The sequence below is a fragment of the Podarcis gaigeae genome (assembly GCF_964106915.1).
Source record: "Podarcis gaigeae genome assembly, chromosome: 12".
Taxonomy (NCBI): Eukaryota; Metazoa; Chordata; class Lepidosauria; order Squamata; family Lacertidae; genus Podarcis; species Podarcis gaigeae.
Window position 1 is genome coordinate 34,523,324 of NC_139688.1, and position 18,573 is coordinate 34,541,896.

Sequence of the window (18,573 nt, forward strand, 5' to 3'; positions counted from 1 at the left end):
TGGACTTTCATCTTGCTTTCAAGCACTTTGTGTTCCTTTATTTAACAGAATTCATAAACAGCTTGTTTGTTTTATTTTATAAAAACCTTTAAAAAAATCTAGCTAAAAACTAGGTAGTTCTACATAAAATAAGTTAAAATGGGTATTTAAAAGCAGTCAGAAGATTATTAAAATCAACTGTTGCTAAAAAGAGATAATACACTGGAACCTTGGTTCTTGAACTTAATCTGTTACGGCAGGGGTGAGCAAACCTTTTCAGCAGGGGGCCAGTCCACTGTCCCTCAGACCTTGTGGGGGGCCGGTCTATATTTGGGGGGGGGATGAATGAATTCCTATGCCCCACAAATAACCCAGAGATGCATTTTAAATAAAAGGACACATTCTACTCATGTAAAAACACGCTGATTCCTGGACCATCCATGGGCCGGATTTAGAAGGTGATTGGGCCGGTTCTGGCCCCTGCACCTTACTTTGCCTACCCATGTGTTACAGGAATCCGAGTGACTCCTGAAACTGTTCGAAACCAAGGTGCGGCTTCTGATTGGCTGCCGGAGCTTCCTGCACTCAAACAGAAGCCACGTCGGACATTTGGCTTCCCAAAAACATCCAAGAACTGGAACGTTTACTTCTGAGTTTGCGGCATTTGGGAGCCGATTTGTTCATCAACTAAGCTGTGCAAGAACCAAGGTTCCACTGTACACATATAGTTTCCACCTGTCTGGGTAGGCTTGCCTAAGCAGAAATGTTTCAAGGAGGAACTGAAAAGAGTACAGTGAAGGCACCTGCTTAATGTCAGCAGGAAGGGAGTTACAAAATGTAGGTGCTGCCACACTAAAGGATCAGTTTCGTTTTGCACTTGCACTTCCTAACTGTGAGTGCAGCCTCAGTTACCCAATATAAGAGTTGTAGCACAGAAGACACTGTTCACCTTCTAAGCTTTGCGAGCTGCCTCTTCGGCTGAATGGTGGCATAGAAATAACATCCCCTAACCTAGTACCCTCCAGAGATTTTGGACTCTAAATCACATCGTATCTAACTATTAGCCAGGATGACCTGTGCTGTTGAGAATTCTTGTCCCAAACGCTTGGAGGACATGATGTGGGAAACGTTGGATTGCAATACCCCATTGACCTGTCGTTTCTTCAACAGACATGCTTACTACTTTGTTGGTATTGGATTTGGAGTGTTGCTCTGCAGCATGATTCAGGTGTGGACCTTTGTGACCAGTTCCGCAAGACAAACAGCAAGGATACGCGAGAAGTTCTTTTTTGCTGTACTTCACCAAGAGATGGCCTGGTTTGATACCAACCAGATTGGAACACTGAACACGAGATTAACAGAGTAAGATGTTTCTGTTTTATGTTATAATCTGGGGGGAAAGGGGGGGTCAGTGTCATGTAACAAAAACTGATTCCAGCTGTGGGCCAGGTGTAAATCCCTACATGGCTAGTTCCTAAATGTGTTTGCATATGCATTCCTCCTTCATAACCAAATGGATGGGAAGGTACATAGGCTGCCATACTGAGTTTGTATTTAATGGCAGTGATTTCAACACCATTCACAAAGGTGTTGAAGACTTAACTATTGAATAAAAACATCAACTGACATTCACATTTTTCATCCTTAATTGCAGTGATATTAACACCATTCACGAAGGACTTGGAGACAAGCTCAGCATAATAATGCAGAATTTAAGCACGTTTTTGACGGGCATTATCATAGGATTTGTGCACGGATGGAAGCTGACCCTGGTTATCTTGTCTGTTAGCCCGCTTCTCATTGTATCTGGGGGTGTGTGGTCATATGTAAGTTGCTGGAGCTGCTACAAACGAAAATTCTCCTTATCTGTGCAACAAAGGGGGGTGAAAAACCAAAGGAAAGAAGGATAAAATGAAAACCTGCATGGGGGGGGGGGAATGGCATGGTGTTCATGAACTAAAACACTCTTTAAAGACTGTGCCCCATTAATCTGGCATAACTTGGTGCCAAGAAACTGTTCCAGTCATGTTAAGAATTCTTATTAACCATTTGTAGGAAAGAGATAGTGTGGTTAGAAAGTTGGACATAGACCAGAGAGATTAGGCTTAAGTTGCTACGTGACCATAAACTTTACAGGGGAAGTTTGGGCAAACCATTTTCTCTCAGCCTGACCTATAGCAGGGTCCATGTATACCATTCAGGGGTCCTGAGAGGAAGGGGTGGGATAAGTACATAATAATGAATAATAAATCTACCCAACCCACATCTGAGCCTCCTGTAATTAGTGCTAATTGATAAGGCACATATGCCTTATAATTGGAGATTCCAATGACTATAATTATATAGCTGTGGAAAGGAACTGGACAAATACAGCCTCATTTCCCTGCATCCCCACACAAAGACGTAGCTGAATTCATTGTTTGAAAGAAAAGCAGCAACCTTTTTAACAAAAACATTTTTTTTAAATAAATTTTATTAATGTTTGAAACAAAATGTACAGAGGTTAATATCCAATACTGTTTAATCAAAGATAAAATAATCTAAAAACATAAACCAGGAGGGGGGAAGGGAAAGAAAGAAAAAAGAAAAGGGAAGGGAAAAGAGAACTTCTTATTCTTCGTCTGTCAGCCTTACGTAGAAAATTATTCAAAACATCCACTCCAAGATAGCACCCAACAATTCATCTTTCTATAAAAGCAATATTTTCTTCAATCCTCAAACCCAAATATCGTAAGTTCGTATTCTTTTTCACTCAAAAAGTCTATAAGGAGTTTCCAGTCTTTCAGCACAAACATTTTTAAAGTAGTATTTTAGGCATTTTGCTAAAACCCATATAATCAGCTTTATTATATAATCAAGAAAAGTCTCTCATGCAAGAGAACTGTCTGCACAAGTAACCCATTTTGTTGGTGCAAAACAGGTGAGGAACCTAAGACCTAGGGCCTAATGCAGCCCTCTGGGGCTTTATCTGGGCCTTGGGACTCTGCCCAGGCTCCTCGCCTCACCACTCTGCTCCTTGACCACCTCAAGTGTTTCTGCATGCCTGGAAAGTGCCCTTGAACTATACTTATGCATCTTGCTTGCTTGGGTGAAGAGAGTTTTGCAGGATCTGTTCCTCACTTTTGCCTCTGGCCTGCAGCCCATCACTGGCATGCAGCCCTGCCGATGGTTGCCTATAAGACAATGCAGTCCATGGGCTAAAACATGTTCCTTACTCTGGTGTAAACCAGGGGTCATTCAGAGCTAGAATTGAAATGCTGCCTATGAATAAAAGACCCGTCCCCGTTTCCTGTCACATAGATAGTTCTATGAGTTTATTGGGTTGTTCTGTGAAACAACTTCATTTTTTGTTTCATTTTTTACCTATTCCAGCTCCTGTCGGTGTTGACTACTAAAGAACTGTCAGCCTATGCTAAGGCAGGTGCTGTGGCAGAAGAAATATTGTCGGCCATCAGGACCGTTGTTGCTTTTAATGGGCAGGCGAAAGCTACAGCCAGGTAAGGCCGCTTCTAACAATAAGCGTAATTGGAAAGCTATTTAGAAGGTTCCTTCTCTGAAGAAGCTGAAACAGGCGTTCTTTGAGAGCATTAGAGATCAGCCTCTGAAAGCATCCCTCCAGATTAGTGTAGAACCCAACGTGTGTATTGTTGTGCATGTTCAGGTGGAGATCAAGCTATAATTCTGCCCATCCAACATGGCTGATGGAAACAGGTTTGTAAGCCAGTGTGAACTATGTTCTTCGAATGTCTGCCTTCAACCAAGGGGCATCACAGGATGAAACATGCCTGCTTTTCTCACGACATTTCTTGTTAAAACAGTGGGTTACACCTTCAGATATGAAAAATCCAGTGTGGTTCTAGCAGCCTCAGAAGATTTAAGCAGTATGGGATTTGTTTGTAGAGATAAATGGCAATGAGTACTTGTCTGTATGGAAGCAGAACTGAGTGGGAAATACCTTAAATAATCACATTTGGCGGTTTGTTTTCAGGTATGATGCAAACCTAGAGGACGCTAGGGTTGTTGGAATGAAAAAGAGCATCACCACCAATGTGTCTATGGGTGTCTCCCAGTTTTTCATATATGGATGCTATGCACTTGCCTTTTGGTATGGAACCAAGCTCACACTGGAGGAGGAAGAAAACTACAACATCGGGAAAGTATTAATTGTAAGTCAGTTGTCCTGCTGAATGCAGACTTTTAAAAAAATGATCTCTGAACCAGGGGCGAACGAAGGCATTGTGACACCCCGGGCGGGGCGTCGCTACGTAGGGCGCATGTGCGGCGTTGTTACGTAGGAAGCATGCGCCATACGCAGCAATGCTGCACATGCGCTGTACATAGCGGTTTGCCGGTGGCGGCACCGCTCCAGCGCCATACGGACGGTGCCGGGATCCCTCCGTCGTGATGCCGCACATGCGCTGTACATGGTCGTTTGCCGCCAGCACCGGGATCCTCTGCTCGCGGCTGCAGCCATGAACGGAGGATCCTCCACATGCACCCGCGGGGTGCCTTCTTGTCACCCCACCCAAGCCATGGAACCCAGGGTGCAGTGCCCCCCCCATTGTGACGCCACTGCTCTGAACTTATAAGTAGAGGCTGCGTTGGAGATTTGAGCCCAACCCACAGAAGCCTTGCTACCTGGTTCTGCACATATTATCTTGATCTGCAGATCAGTATATGCAGTAATGGACTTCATATCAAACCGGTGCTGTGTGGATACTGGAAGCAGTAATTTCCAACATTCATGGTTTGTTTAAGTGTATATGTATGTGCCATTGGGCAAGGACATTAGGGCAGAATCTTCTCTTGGCTTAGTTCATCATCATCATCATTTATTTATTCAACTTATACACTGTCCTATAATTGGAGGTCTCAGGGTGGTTCACAACAATACCACAACACAGAAAATCAAACCAAACGCAATAACGCAATAAACCCATTGCAACCTAAAGAGGGAATACCATTAAGCCCAGAATCTAACATTACCTAACTAAATCTCTCTGTGTATGAACCTTATCTACCATCACAATATGCATAATTTGACCTGTTTTCTTGTTGATGCACATAACATCCAGCAAGGCAATCTGTACACAAAATCCTACCCTGCACAGATTTCCTCCCTGAAGTGGCACCTCTTGATAAAATAATCGAGACAGAGGTGCCTCTATCAGAGCTAAGTCAATCAAGCGCTCCACCTGTTTGCAGAAATAACCATACTATGCACTCTTAGAATCACAGAATTGTAGAGTTGGAAGGGAACGCGAGGGTCATCTTGTCCAACCCCCTTGCAATGCAGGAATCCTTTTGTCCAGTGTGGGTTTTGAACCCATGGCCCTGAGTTCAAGTCACGTGCGCTACAGACTGAGCAATTTAACTGCTGTTTCCATTGGACACAATAACTCGACTACATAGGAGGTTTTTAATAGGTGAAAAAACTTGAGAGAGGGGAGAAATGTTTGTAAAAGTGATTCTGCTGTAAACAAAATTAAAAAGCCATGTTAACTTGGAGGTAGGTTGCATGTGTTCAGTGAGGTTTACTTCCAGGCATAGAATTGCAGTTGTAATTGTTGTGGTAGTGCATTAACTGATGGCAAATCCCTAGTTTTCAAATGCTAATTATTTCAACCATTTCCTCACTGTAGGTGTTCTTTTCTGTGATTGTTGGTGCATTTTCCATTGGACAAGCCTCCCCAAATTTGGAGAGTGTGGCCAATGCTCGAGGAGCAGCCTATGAAGTCTTTAGTATTATCAGGAAGGTATTTATTGGCTGGGATGTATGATATGACTGCTGTAATCGTCTAATTAACTAATTACCTTAGTATCACACAGGCTCTTAAAGAAGGTTATGAATTATCCTAAGCCATTTCTTGAATCAGCATTGCACATATGGGAAAAATTGGATTTAAAAACAAACAAACCCATTAGTATCCCTTTATATATAGTTATGGCTTTAAAACAGAAAAATGCAACCAGTTTGGGCGACATGTGGGATAACAAATTTAATGATGTGTTTACAGATGGATTGTGGGCAACTATAGCACTGAGAAATTCTCAGGACTCGAGAAACGCAGTGGTCAGCAAGGCTGCTCAGGTAGGATGGCATTGCTGGCTCACCTTCCCAATGCCAAGCATCACTGCTGATTTCTGAGAGAGAGGAGTGAGACACAGGGGAACTCAGCAGCAATATACGGTAACACTTCTGCTGCTGTGCTGAGCTCCTTGCCCCTTTCAGGAACTGGCAGCAACACTCAGCACCGGGAAGGAAAGTGAGCAACAGCATTCTACATTTGCCGCCGTCTTGCTGCTCACTGCAATTTGGATAGCCAAGCTACTGGTAGGGGCATTCCTGGAAGCACCTCAAATTGCATAGCTGTCAACTTTTCCCTTTTCTTGCGAGGAATCCTATTCAGAATAAGGGAATTTCCCTTAAAAAAGGGAAACGTTGACAGCTATGTCAAACTGGCATACACAATAAGGCGGTTCATTAAAAACTTTCTTTTACATTAGGGATTATATAGCTATATCTGAAATTTCATGCATATCAGTTAATATCTTGACCCTCCTCCACAAAAATAGCTGTTTACTTGGCCATTTTCCTATGTCGTGAAGGCTGAAATTTCAATTCATTGCAGCAGGGTCAAGATATTAACTGATATGCATGAAATTTCAGATATAGCTATATAATCCCCAGTGTAGTAAGATAAGAGCTTTGGAGCAGGCAGTTTTTTTAAAAAAAAGTTTTTTATGAACCGCCCTAATACACAATTCTCACAAAATACAGCTTTTATCTTCACAACAACTCTTTGGGGTAGGCCAGGCTGAGAGAAAATGACTGCCCCAAGGTCAGCCAGTGAGCTTTCATGGCCAAGTGAGGATTTGAACATGGGCCTCCCCAGACTTAATCCAGAACTCTAACCACTACACCATGCTAACAAGAAAGGAATCACCTCAACCTTGTGCTTTAGCCCACAAATGATTATTCCTCAGGTAAAAGGTAAAGGTAAAGGGACCCCTGACCATTAGGTCCAGTCGTGACCGACTCTGGGGTTGTGGCGCTCATCTCGCTTTATTGGCTGAGGGAGCTGGCGTACAGCTTCCGGGTCATGTGGCCAGCATGACTAAGCCGCTTCTGGTGAACCAGAGCAGCGCACGGAAACGCCGTTGACCTTCCCGCCGGAGCGGTACCTATTGATCTACTTGCACTTTGATGTGCTTTCGAACTGCTAGGTTGGCAGGAGCAGGCACCGAGCAATGGGAGCTCACCCCGTCGCAGGGATTCGAACCGCTGACCTTCTGATCGGCAAGTCCTAGGCTCTGTGGTTTAACCCACAGTGCCACCCGTGTCCCTTCATTCCTCATGAGCGCTCATATATTTATTTATGAGGTGTTAAAATAAAGTAGCTGCAGCAAACCGGCTTTTTCGCCACTTTATTTTTCATAAGTATATTATGCAAGTTGTGATCTTTGAACTTCATTGTGAATCCTGCTCCCCGCCATCTGAAATGGCAATTCTGGTTTCCAGAAATACAGCCCTTTTGAAAGAAAAGAGAGTCGTGCAGTACTTTAAAGAGTGAAATGGCCTGTTTGTTTATCATTAGACATAAAATGAAGAACATGCCTGTGTTATGCCACAGTTACAGAAATGTATCTTACTTCCAATTTCCTTTCCAGCCGCGCCCCATAGATAGCAGTTCCAGTGAGGGGTTCAAGCCAGACAAACTGCGAGGAGAGATTGAATTCAAAGACATCTGTTTCAGCTATCCCTCAAGGCCTGATACTCAAGTAAGCTTTTCTTTTTTCTTTTCCCGCCTCTTTTTGGTTGTTTCGGGTATTTAAGGAAATGTGCATTAAGATTTACTGCATGTTCAAATAAGTGCTGATAGGTTTTGTTAAAATATATCACCAGGATTGCTGTTGTTTAACAAAATAAAAAGATGAGCAACTAAATCAAGTGTTTGCATTCAGAACACAACGTGTGTTTTTCAGATACAGCAACCATGTCTCTGTTAACATGTTTCATTTTTAGGATGTTGTTCATCGATCAAATCACCCTGAAGGTCTCTGTGATCTCTGGGTTGTTGTTGTTTTATTTCATTGTGTTTTAAATGTTTAAATGTTTGTGAATAATTCTAGATTCTCAAAGGTCTGAGCTTAAAAATTGAGCCTGGGAAAACTATTGCTCTTGTCGGTTCCAGTGGCTGTGGGAAAAGCACTACAATTCAGCTATTGCAGAGATTCTACGATCCTGCTGAAGGAGAGGTATGTTTTGACGGGACTATAGCTGTTCAATTTTCAATGTCACAAGTTGCAGCTTGCTATATGAAAAAGCACTGAAATATTTGGTTGGAAGTCATTGCTGTAAGAGATTCATCTGTGCTTTTGCCACTGTGTTAAGTAATCCCATTTTAAATACTTTCACTAAATTTAAGAGCAATTCTTAGTCTGTGCTTCCTGCTTCTGGTCATTTAGTTTATATATTATTTCAACAGAATAAAAATGGTCTCAAATGATTCCCCCCCCCCATAAAAAAATAGTATTAACATTTTCATTTATAGATATTATACATGTATACATACATGACTATATTTTTGATATTATATTCTACACAGATAATACTTTTGTTAAAATTAATCTTATTCTCTGAATTATTTGATTATTTGGCCTTCCTTTACTTGACGTTCTTCTTTGCCCAAATCTGTTGTGCCCTTATCTGAAGCTGGTTCCTTCCCTCAATCCTTGACATTTACTCTTTCTGCTGTCTGATCTCCATCTTTAGTTTTGGGCCATGAATTTGGGTTATTTTCCACCTCTGAAAATGTCAACTTAAGATTCCATTCCATCTCATGTAGCTCTTCAATAGTTTTAACTGTCAGTCATTGTCCTTATTGAAAGTCTAAACAGAATGCCCCATCTCTATTTAATTTTTTTATTCCTTAATCGATATCTTAGAAATTTAAACTCCCTATGTTTAATAAGAACATTAGTATGGATATAGATAATATTTCAATATCATGGCCTTCGGTTGATAATTTTTCACCCACCTAGTTAAAATAGTTAATGGCCTCTTATTCTCATAAACTAATAAACTTGACCATAATGTAACTTGGAAATATTATCCATATTTGGCTAGCGCCCAGCCTGAATGCTACCTTTATATTATTGGATCAGAGCTGATCTAATTATATATATATATGTTGTGCCAAATGTTCATTTAAGAAAACTACCACGTTCCTTCTCTGCAGGCCTACCAGGACCCCTCTAAGTTTTGAATTTCTCCTGCATATTTCTTGCTGAAGTTATTCTAAATTGTCTCTGGCTTTATCTAATCCCACTTCCAACTCCCAATTTGTAGTTTTTGCTTTTCTTAGCAATGCCTTGTCCTCTTTTTGATTTTGTTGCCCTTTCTTACCTTCATGACCTACTGTAGTCTCAAGTCAATAATACAGTATGCTACTCTTATTGAAACTAATTGCCTAAATACAAAAAAATCATATTAAGAAGGTTCATAAGATTTGGCCAGGGCAAGTATGTATGTACATATGTGTCAACATTTTAGCTTGCTTTTCCCTTAATGAAATAGGCTGCATTCAAGCAATCATAATAAGATATGAACAAACATCATTTCCCCTCTTCACCCTCCCTTTGCAATTGAGTAAACAAACCGAGAAGTCATCTGTTATGCTCGAACCAGGAAACTGTGGTCAGTGGTTTCCAAACAAGTCTGGATCTGAAGCCAATTTTAAATCATAGTTTCATATCCAGACTTATTTAAAAGCAAATAACCACACTTTTGTGGTTCAGATATAATGGAAAACTATAGCTTACTGAAGTATATTTATCCTTCCATCATCTGTAAAGTTACAAGTTATCTAAGAAAGTTTATCTGAATGTAGCTATTAACTAGGCCCGTTTTAAAACCTGCTTTTGTGACCTCTTACAAATTGCTACATCTTTATCCCAGATAACCATAGATGGACACGATATCCGGACACTCAATCTCAAGTGGATGAGAGAAAACATTGGCATTGTAAGCCAGGAACCTGTATTGTTTGCTACTACAATAGCAGGCAACATCCGCTACGGCAGAGAGGATGTTACTGATGCTGACATTGAGCAAGCAGCAAAAGAAGCTAATGCTTATGACTTCATATCCAAACTTCCTGATGTGAGTACCTGAACTGTCACATTCTCTGTTACGATCTGGAGAACTTCGTTCCTACATGTGCAAGGATTTACACGTGTCAGCTTTTAAACTACAGTCGTATCTTGGATCTCAAACACCTTGACTCCCGAACAAATCGGCTCCCGAACAATCGAAACCTGGAAGTGAGTGTTCCTGCAGCCAATCGGAAGCCACGCCATTTTTGAACGGTTTTGGGAGTCAAACAGACTCCCGGGACACATTCTGTTTGAGAACCAAGGTACAACTGTACAGTGGTACCCCTGGTTGCGAACGGGATCCGTTCCGGAGCCCTGTTCGCAACCTGAACAGAATGTAACCCGCGTTTGCGCATGCATGGGTCACAATTCACCACTTCTGCGCATGCACATGACGTCATTTTGCGCATCTGCACATGCGCAAGCTGTGAAACCCGGAAGTAACTGTTTCTAGTACTTCCAGGTCACCGCGGCACGCAGCCTGAAAAGACATAACCTGAACCGAACATAACAAGAGGTATGACTGTATTGCTAATTGTTTTTCACTCCAGTAGATGGACAAAGAATTTTTCTTTTTTAAAACAACAACATAGCTGTACATCTGGCTGTGGGGGGCGGGGGCACTGGAGTGAGTGGAAATGCTCCTCTGCTCAGCTCTGAAGCTAAACTGGCCTCCTGTCACTGGTCCAAAACAGGGCATTTGGGGGAGTCAGTCCAGGAACCACTCTTACTGACATCGCATGATTGAGCCCAACCATTGGCAGTTTAATCTTTAGTCTTGCAGGCTATACTGCCCTGCAGTGTGGTTGGCTGGGGAATTTACGATGGCTGGCCGCTGGGAGGTGACTCCTCACTACTCTGGGAAGGGAGGGTAGCCCGCGAGAGGCCACAAGCACTGCCCACCTAGAGCCGGGTAAGCAGCTATTTTCTCACACACACACCCCCGCAGCCACAAACACCTTGAGCTGCAGATGGGGCAGTGCCCTGCTGCTCTGCAAAACCTCACCAGCAGAGCTTTTCCATGTAAAGAACAACCAAAGCTTCCAAAGTAATCTTTCTTCAATTTTAGGTGTGCTCATACGAGTCTGATCTCAGCAAGCTGAGATAAGGAAGAGCACCCTCTCCCACACTTCCTGTTCCCTTTCCAGATTCTGAGTCACTTCTCTTAGATTCATTACTCATGAAACAATGCATACTTATAATTAAAGTGTTTCTTTAATAATGACCACCATTTTCTCTCTTTTTCTTTGCTGGAACGACCTTTGGCTTACACAGATTCTATAGGCAAACTGTTAAATTACTGATTGCATGCATATTCATTATTATCACAGATATGCTTCAGAAAGCTTCTTAAATCAAATTCTTTGTTCCTATGTTTTCTGGATACCCAGTCCTCTTCAAATGTGTGGCTTAGATGAGTCATTGTCTAAGTGTGGTTAATCATTGAGATGGCTCCAGTCAAACAAACCTTTGCTTCCTTTTGATAACAGAAAACTTATTCTTAGCAAATGGCATATTCAATCTTACAGGACACACTGATGAATCCAAGGTGAATAGCTAACCAAATTATTTAGACTGCTCACACAAATGAAGAAACCCATTTTATTACTGGAGTGCCAACATAGCATTCTTTCGCCCCTTCTTTTCTCCATTGGGAAAGTTTCCAGGTATTGTTAGCTAAATCTGTCCCTGATATAAAGGTAAAGGGACCCCTGACCATTAGGTCCAGTCTCGGACAAATCTGGGGTTGCAGCGCTCATCTCGCTTTATTGGCCGAGGGAGCCAGCGTACAGCTTCTGGGTCATGTGGCCACCATGACTAAGCCGCTTCTGGCGAACCAGAGCAGCGCACGGAAATGCTGTTTACCTTCCTGCCAGAGCGATACCTATTTATCTACTTGCACTTCATGCTTTCGAACTGCTAGGTTGGCAGGAGCAGGGACCAAGCAATGGGAGCTTACCCCGTTGCGGGGATTCGAACCACCAACCTTCTGATAGGCTCAGTGGTTTAACCCACAGCACCACCCACGTCCCAGATATTTGCGTGTTGAGTTCCACAGTACCGCCCCCCAAATAATTACACACTTCACACATCAATTTTTGTTTAAGGTTTTTTGCATGTTTTGGCCACAACTTTATTCAAAATACAAAAAAAATGTGAGTGGTTGCTTAGGCATTGGTTATGACTATCTGTCCTGGCCCTCAAGGACAGAGCTGGCCCTTCCGGACTCCACCGGAAGCCAGCGTGGGAAACAAGTATTGGATGAGAAGTGAGGCTGGGAAACAGACCCTCGCTTCTCACCCTCATTTTCCGGTGGGGCTTGCACGGCCCAGGTCCGGCTCCACGGACAAGGACGAAAAGAATGGCAAGCCCCTGGATTCCTTTAACGGAATTCCCTTTCCGCATCATTTGGAGGGATAGGCACTTACCCCTCCAAGCACCAATTAACCAAAGCCTAACCACCAACCTTACAAGTTGTGACTATTTGCTACGCAGTAGGCAAAAACCAAATGGCACCAGCCAATCAGCCAGATGGCAAAATTCCTACCAGGCCCCCGCTCCAAGGCGAACGACCCCATGACAGGCATAGCAAGGTCAAGCGATCGAACTTAAATAAAAAACCCCCTTATTAAAGGGAGGGAGGGCGGGTGATCCGATGCAAACGGCCAAGAGGACGTCCCCAAGTCTGGCCCTTCTATTTATAGCTTCTGACTCCTCCTCCAAATTGGTAACAACTAAAATTCCCCAGCAACCCAATTAACCCTTAAGACCAGGGTTGCTGATCAATTTGCCTAGTCATGGCAGGGCGGCCTGTTCCTCAACCGCAACCCGTGCTCTCTGTTAGGGAGAACACGCTTTACAGATATATCTGTTATTAGCACCATCTGTGCTGCAAGTAATAAGTCTTTATGCTCATGAGCAGGGGTCAGCAAACTTTATCAGTAGGGGCCCAGTCCACTGTCCCTCAGACCTTGTGGGGGTCTGGACTATATTTTGAAGGGGGGGGAGAATGAATTCCTATGCCCCACAAATAACCCAGAGATGCATTCCAAATAAAAGGACACATTCTACTAATGTAAAAACACACTGATTCCCGGACCGTCCACGGGCCGGATTTAGAAGGCGATTGGGCTGGATCCGGCTCCCGGGCCTTAGTTTGCCTACCCATGCTCATGAGGTATGATACCCTGAAAACCGAAACGAAAGCTCCTTTGCTGAACATTACTGAATGTTTTGTGTTGGGCTGTAGAGTGTTACTTCTACGCTGCATCACCTTTTCTTGTTTGTAACTAAGAGTGGAAACTCTAATGTGATTCAGTCTGATTTCTGTGCTTTGAATTTCCCAGAAATTTGACACCATGGTTGGTGAAAGGGGAGCTCAGCTGAGTGGGGGACAGAAACAACGTATAGCAATTGCTCGTGCCCTAGCCAGGAACCCCAAGATCCTGTTGCTGGATGAAGCTACCTCTGCTCTGGATAATCAAAGTGAATCCATAGTGCAAGCAGCACTTGATAAGGTAAATAGTCTGTTATCATAGAATCGTAGAGTTGGAAGGGACCCTGAGGATCATCTAGTCCAACCCCCTGCAATGCAGAAATATTAAGCTGTCCCATAGGGGGATCAAACCTGCAACCTTGGTGCTATCAGCACCACAATTTAACCAACTGAGCTATAGTTTAAAAACTGAAGTTCCTTGAGGCATCTCCTATGCCAGTTAGAGTTTGGCCTTAAGAAAATGCCTTAACCCTTGAAAAATATTATTTAGACAGAGCTTCCAAACCTGAGATTCTTTTGCCAACCAGCTTTTACTTATATGTTTAGTGTTTTTATTATACTGTGTTTTTAGGTTGTATAGCACCTTGGATTCCCCACCCCCATATGGGTGATTTTAAAATATTTAAATAAAAACAAACAAAAATGCAAGATGCCAAAGCAGTGAGACTTGGTGTACTGTAGTGTTAACCATGTTAATTTAGCCAACACTTAGATGATAATGTGAAATCTGTAAAGGAAATGCTAAATCGGTTGAGGAAACAGCAATAATGATATGTCTAATCATGTGCTGAAAATACATTGAATGGAAATCAAATGTGAGAGATGAATTATAACTATAACAATCTAGTTAAATATAAGGTGATTAATAGAATTGTTGGATTTATGTTATTGGTAGTAAATAAATAATCTCTGGGACTCCTCCTTTTAGACATTCTGTGTGCAGATGTCAGATGAACAAAGTTTCTTGTGTATACCGTATTTTTCGCTCTATAAGATGCACCAGACCACAAGACGCACCTAGTTTTTGGAGGAGGAAAACAAGAAAAAAAATATTATGGATCTCAGAAGCCAGAACAGCAAGAGGGATCGCTGCACAGTGAAAGCAGCAATCCCTCTTGCTGTTCTGGCTTCTGGGATAGCTGCGCAGCCTGCATTCGCTCCATAACACACACACACATTTCCCCTTACTTTTTAGGAGGGAAAAAGTGAGTCTTATAGAGCAAAAAATACGGTATGTTTCTTGTGTTTGTGTATACAAAAATGTTTACCTTCTTCCGCCCTTTTTCCCCCCCCCTCAAGGCCAGAACTGGTCGAACCACCATTGTGATTGCTCACAGACTCTCCACCATCAGGACAGCTGACATTATTGCTGGCTTTGAGAAAGGTGTCGTTGTTGAACAAGGGACCCATGACGAGCTCATGGCACATAAGGGAGTCTACTATGCACTTGTAATGCAGCAGGTAATGAGCCATCATGGCCCAGTTTACATATCATGCTAAACCCATGGGTCAGCATAATGGGAACTCAGAGAAAGAGGTTGGACCAGGTGAAGCATGGAAGTACGCAGTTCTTTGTGGCAGGCAGGTGAGAGACTAGAGATCCTTTGCACAGAGTTAAGAGTGTTGGGAAAGATGGAAGGTTGCCAAAGAAGTGAAACCATTGCAATGGACCACTTTTGTAAGGTTTGTATCATGCTATTGCACCTACAATTTGGGTTTGCCTTTTCACCCAATTATATTCCCTGGGTTGAGTGAAGGTGCTTGAAACAGCTAAGCATTCACGCTTGGTGGGCACAACTGTGGTGGTTAAAAGCTAATTTGCACACAAATGGGGATACTCAAGAGAAACAACACATGTTTGTCTTTGCCAAATGTTGTTTGCTTCTCTAGTGTAACATAACAAAGAATTCATATATATCAGGGATGGCTAACCCATGACCTATGGGTCATATCAGGTCATGCAAGAGGTTTTTTGAAGAGAGGGCCCAGACCCTCCTCATTGTCTTTTTTTAAAATGGGAGTTACTTAATTTGTTGTTGTTGTTGTTTAGTCGTTTAGTCGTGTCCGACTCTTCGTGACCCCATGGACCAGAGAACGCCAGGCACCTCTGTCCTCCACTGCCTCCCGCAGTTTGGTCAAACTCATGCTGGTAACCTCGAAAACACTATCCAACCATCTCGTCCTCTGCCGTCCCCTTCTCCTTGTGCCCTCCATCTTTCCCAGCATCAGGGTCTTCTCCAGGGAGTCTTCTCTTCTCATGAGGTGGCCAAAGTACTGGAGCCTCAGCTTCACAATCTGTCCTTCCAGTGAGCACTCAGGGTTGATTTCCTTCAGTATGGAGAGGTTTGATCTTCTTGCAGTCCATGGGACTCTCAAGAGTCTCCTCCAGCACCATAATTCAAAAGCATCAATTCTTCGGCGATCAGCCTTCTTTATGGTCCAGCTCTCACTTCCATACATCACTACTGGGAAAACCATAGCTTTAACTATACAAACCTTTGTTGGCAAGGTGATGTCTCTACTTCTCAAGATGCTGTCTAGGCCTGTCATTGCCCTTCTCCCAAGAAGCAGGCGTCTTTTAATTTCGTGGCTGCTGTCACCATCTGCAGTGATCATTGAGCCCAAGAAAGTAAAATCTCTCACTACCTCCATTCCTTCCCCTTCTATTTGCCAGGAGGTGATGGGACCAGTGGCCATGATCTTCGTTTTTTTGATGTTGAGCTTCAGACCATATTTTGCGCTCTCCTCTTTCACCCTCATTAAAAGGTTCTTTAATTCCTCCTCACTTTCTGCCATCAAGGTTGTGTCATCTGCATATCTGAGGTTGTTGATATTTCTTCCGGCAATCTTAATTCCGGCTAGGGATTCATCCAGCCCAGCCTTTCGCATGATGAATTCTGCATATAAGTTAAATAAGCAGGGAGACAAAATACAGCCTTGTCGTACTCCTTTCCCAATTTTGAACCAATCAGTTGTTCCATATCCAGTTCTAACTGTAGCTTCTTGTCCCACATAGAGATTTCTCAGGAGACAGATGAGGTGATCTGGCACTCCCATTTCTTTAAGAACTTGCCATAGTTTGCCGTGGTCGACACAGTCAAAGGCTTTTGCATAGTCAATGAAGCAGAAGTAGATGTCTTTCTGGAACTCTCTAGCTTTCTCCATAATCCAGCGCATGTTTGCAATTTGGTCTCTGGTTCCTCTGCCTCTTCTAAATCCAGCTTGCACTTCTGGGAGTTCTCGGTCCACATACTGCTTGAGCCTTCCTTGTAGAATTTTAAGCATAACCTTACTGGCGTGTGAAATGAGTGCAATTGTGCGGTAGTTGGAGCATTCTTTGGCACTGCCCTTCTTTGGGATTGGGATGTAGACTGATCTTCTCCAATCTTCTGGCCACTGCTGAGTTTTCCAAACTTGTTGGCATATTGAGTGTAGCACCTTAACAGCATCATCTTTTAAAATTTTAAATAGTTCAGCTGGAATACCATCACTTCCACTGGCCTTGTTATTTGCAGTGCTTTCTAAGGCCCATTTGACTTCACTCTCCAGGATGTCTGGCTCAAGGTCAGCAACCACACTACCTGGGGTGTACGAGACATCCATATCTTTCTGGTATAATTCCTCTGTGTATTCTTGCCACCTCTTCTTGATGTCTTCTGCTTCTGTTAGGTCCTTTCCACTTTTGTCCTTTATTATGGAAATCTTTGTACGAAATGTTCCTTTCATATCTCCAATTTTCTTGAACAGATCTCTGGTTCTTCCCATTCTATTGCTTTCCTCTATTTCTTTGCATTGCTCGTTTAAGAAGGTCTTCTTGTCTCTCCTTGCTATTCTTTGGAAATCTGCATTCAATTTCCTGTATCTTTCACCATCTCCCTCGCATTTTGCTTGCCTTCTCTCCCCCGCTATTTGTAAGGCCTCATTGGACAGCCACTTTGCTTTCTTGCATTTCCTTTTCATTGGGATGGTTTTCGTTGCTGCCTCCTGTATAATGTTACGAGCCTCCATCCATAGTTCTTCAGGCATTCTGTCCACCAAATCTAAATCCTTAAACCTGTTCCTCACTTCCACTGTGTATTCATAAGGGATTTGACTTAGATTGTATCTTACCGGCCCAGTGGTTTTTCCTACTTTCTTCATTTTAAGCTTGAATTTTGCTATAAGAAGCTGATGATCTGAGCCACAGTCAGCTCCAGGTCTTGTTTTTGCTGACTGTATAGAGCTTCTCCATCTTTGGCTGCAGAGAATATAATCAATCTGATTTCGATGCTGCCCATCTGGTGATGTCCATGTGTAGAGTCGTCTCTTGTGTTGCTGGAAAAGCGTGTTTGTGATGACCAGCTTGTTCTCTTGACAGAACTCTATTAGCCTTTGCCCTGCTTCGTTTTGATCTCCAAGGCCAAACTTGCCAGTTGTTCCTTTTATCTCTTGACTCCCTACTTTAGCATTCCAATCCCCTATAATGAGAAGAACATCCTTCTTTGGTGTCACTTCTATAAGGTCTTGTAAGTCTTCATAGAATTGGTCAATTTCAGTTTCTTCAGCACAAGTAGTTGGTGCATAAACTTGGATTACTGTAATGTTAAAAGGTCTGCCTTGGATTCGTATCGAGATCATTCTATCATTTTTGAGATTGCATCCCAGTACAGCTTTCACCACTCTTTTGTTGACTATGAGGGCCACTCCATTTCTTTTACGGGTTTCTTGCCCACAGTAGTAGATATGATGGTCATCCGAACTGAATTCACCCATTCCCGTCCATTTTAGTTCACTGATGCCCAGGATGTCAATATTTATTCTTGCCATCTCACTTTTGACCACATCCAACTTACCCAGGTTCATGGTTCTTACATTCCAGGTTCCTATGCAATATTTTTCTTTACAGCATTGGACTTTCCTTTCGCTTCCAGGCATATCCGCAACTGAGCGTCCTTTCGGCTTTGGCCCAGCCGCTTCATCAGCTCTGGATCTACTTGTACTTGCCCTCCGCTCTTCCCCAGTAGCATGTTGGACGCCTTCCGACCTGAGGGGCTCATCTTCCAGCGTCATATCTTTTATATGCCTGTTGTCTTTGTCCATGGAGTTTTCTTGGCAGGGATACTGGAGTGGCTTGCCGGTTCCTCCTCCAGGTGGATCACGTTTGGTCAAAACTCTCCACT

General features: G+C 42.9%; 1 protein-coding gene across 6 annotated transcripts in view; it reads left to right on the forward strand.

The window, feature by feature from the left end:
- The window catches only part of ABCB5 (ATP binding cassette subfamily B member 5), a 58,493-nt gene that overhangs the window by 25,485 nt on the left and 14,435 nt on the right, over positions 1-18,573 (forward strand). For all 6 annotated transcript variants that reach the window (XM_083705223.1, XM_083705226.1, XM_083705225.1 and 3 more), the window contains 10 exons: positions 1,150-1,341; positions 1,634-1,805; positions 3,352-3,476; positions 3,968-4,145; positions 5,622-5,735; positions 7,651-7,761; positions 8,113-8,238; positions 9,941-10,144; positions 13,485-13,655; positions 14,714-14,875. In XM_083705223.1, the coding sequence (XP_083561349.1) occupies positions 1,150-1,341; positions 1,634-1,805; positions 3,352-3,476; positions 3,968-4,145; positions 5,622-5,735; positions 7,651-7,761; positions 8,113-8,238; positions 9,941-10,144; positions 13,485-13,655; positions 14,714-14,875 (1,555 nt within the window). The remainder of the gene's footprint in view (positions 1-1,149; positions 1,342-1,633; positions 1,806-3,351; positions 3,477-3,967; positions 4,146-5,621; positions 5,736-7,650; positions 7,762-8,112; positions 8,239-9,940; positions 10,145-13,484; positions 13,656-14,713; positions 14,876-18,573) is intronic.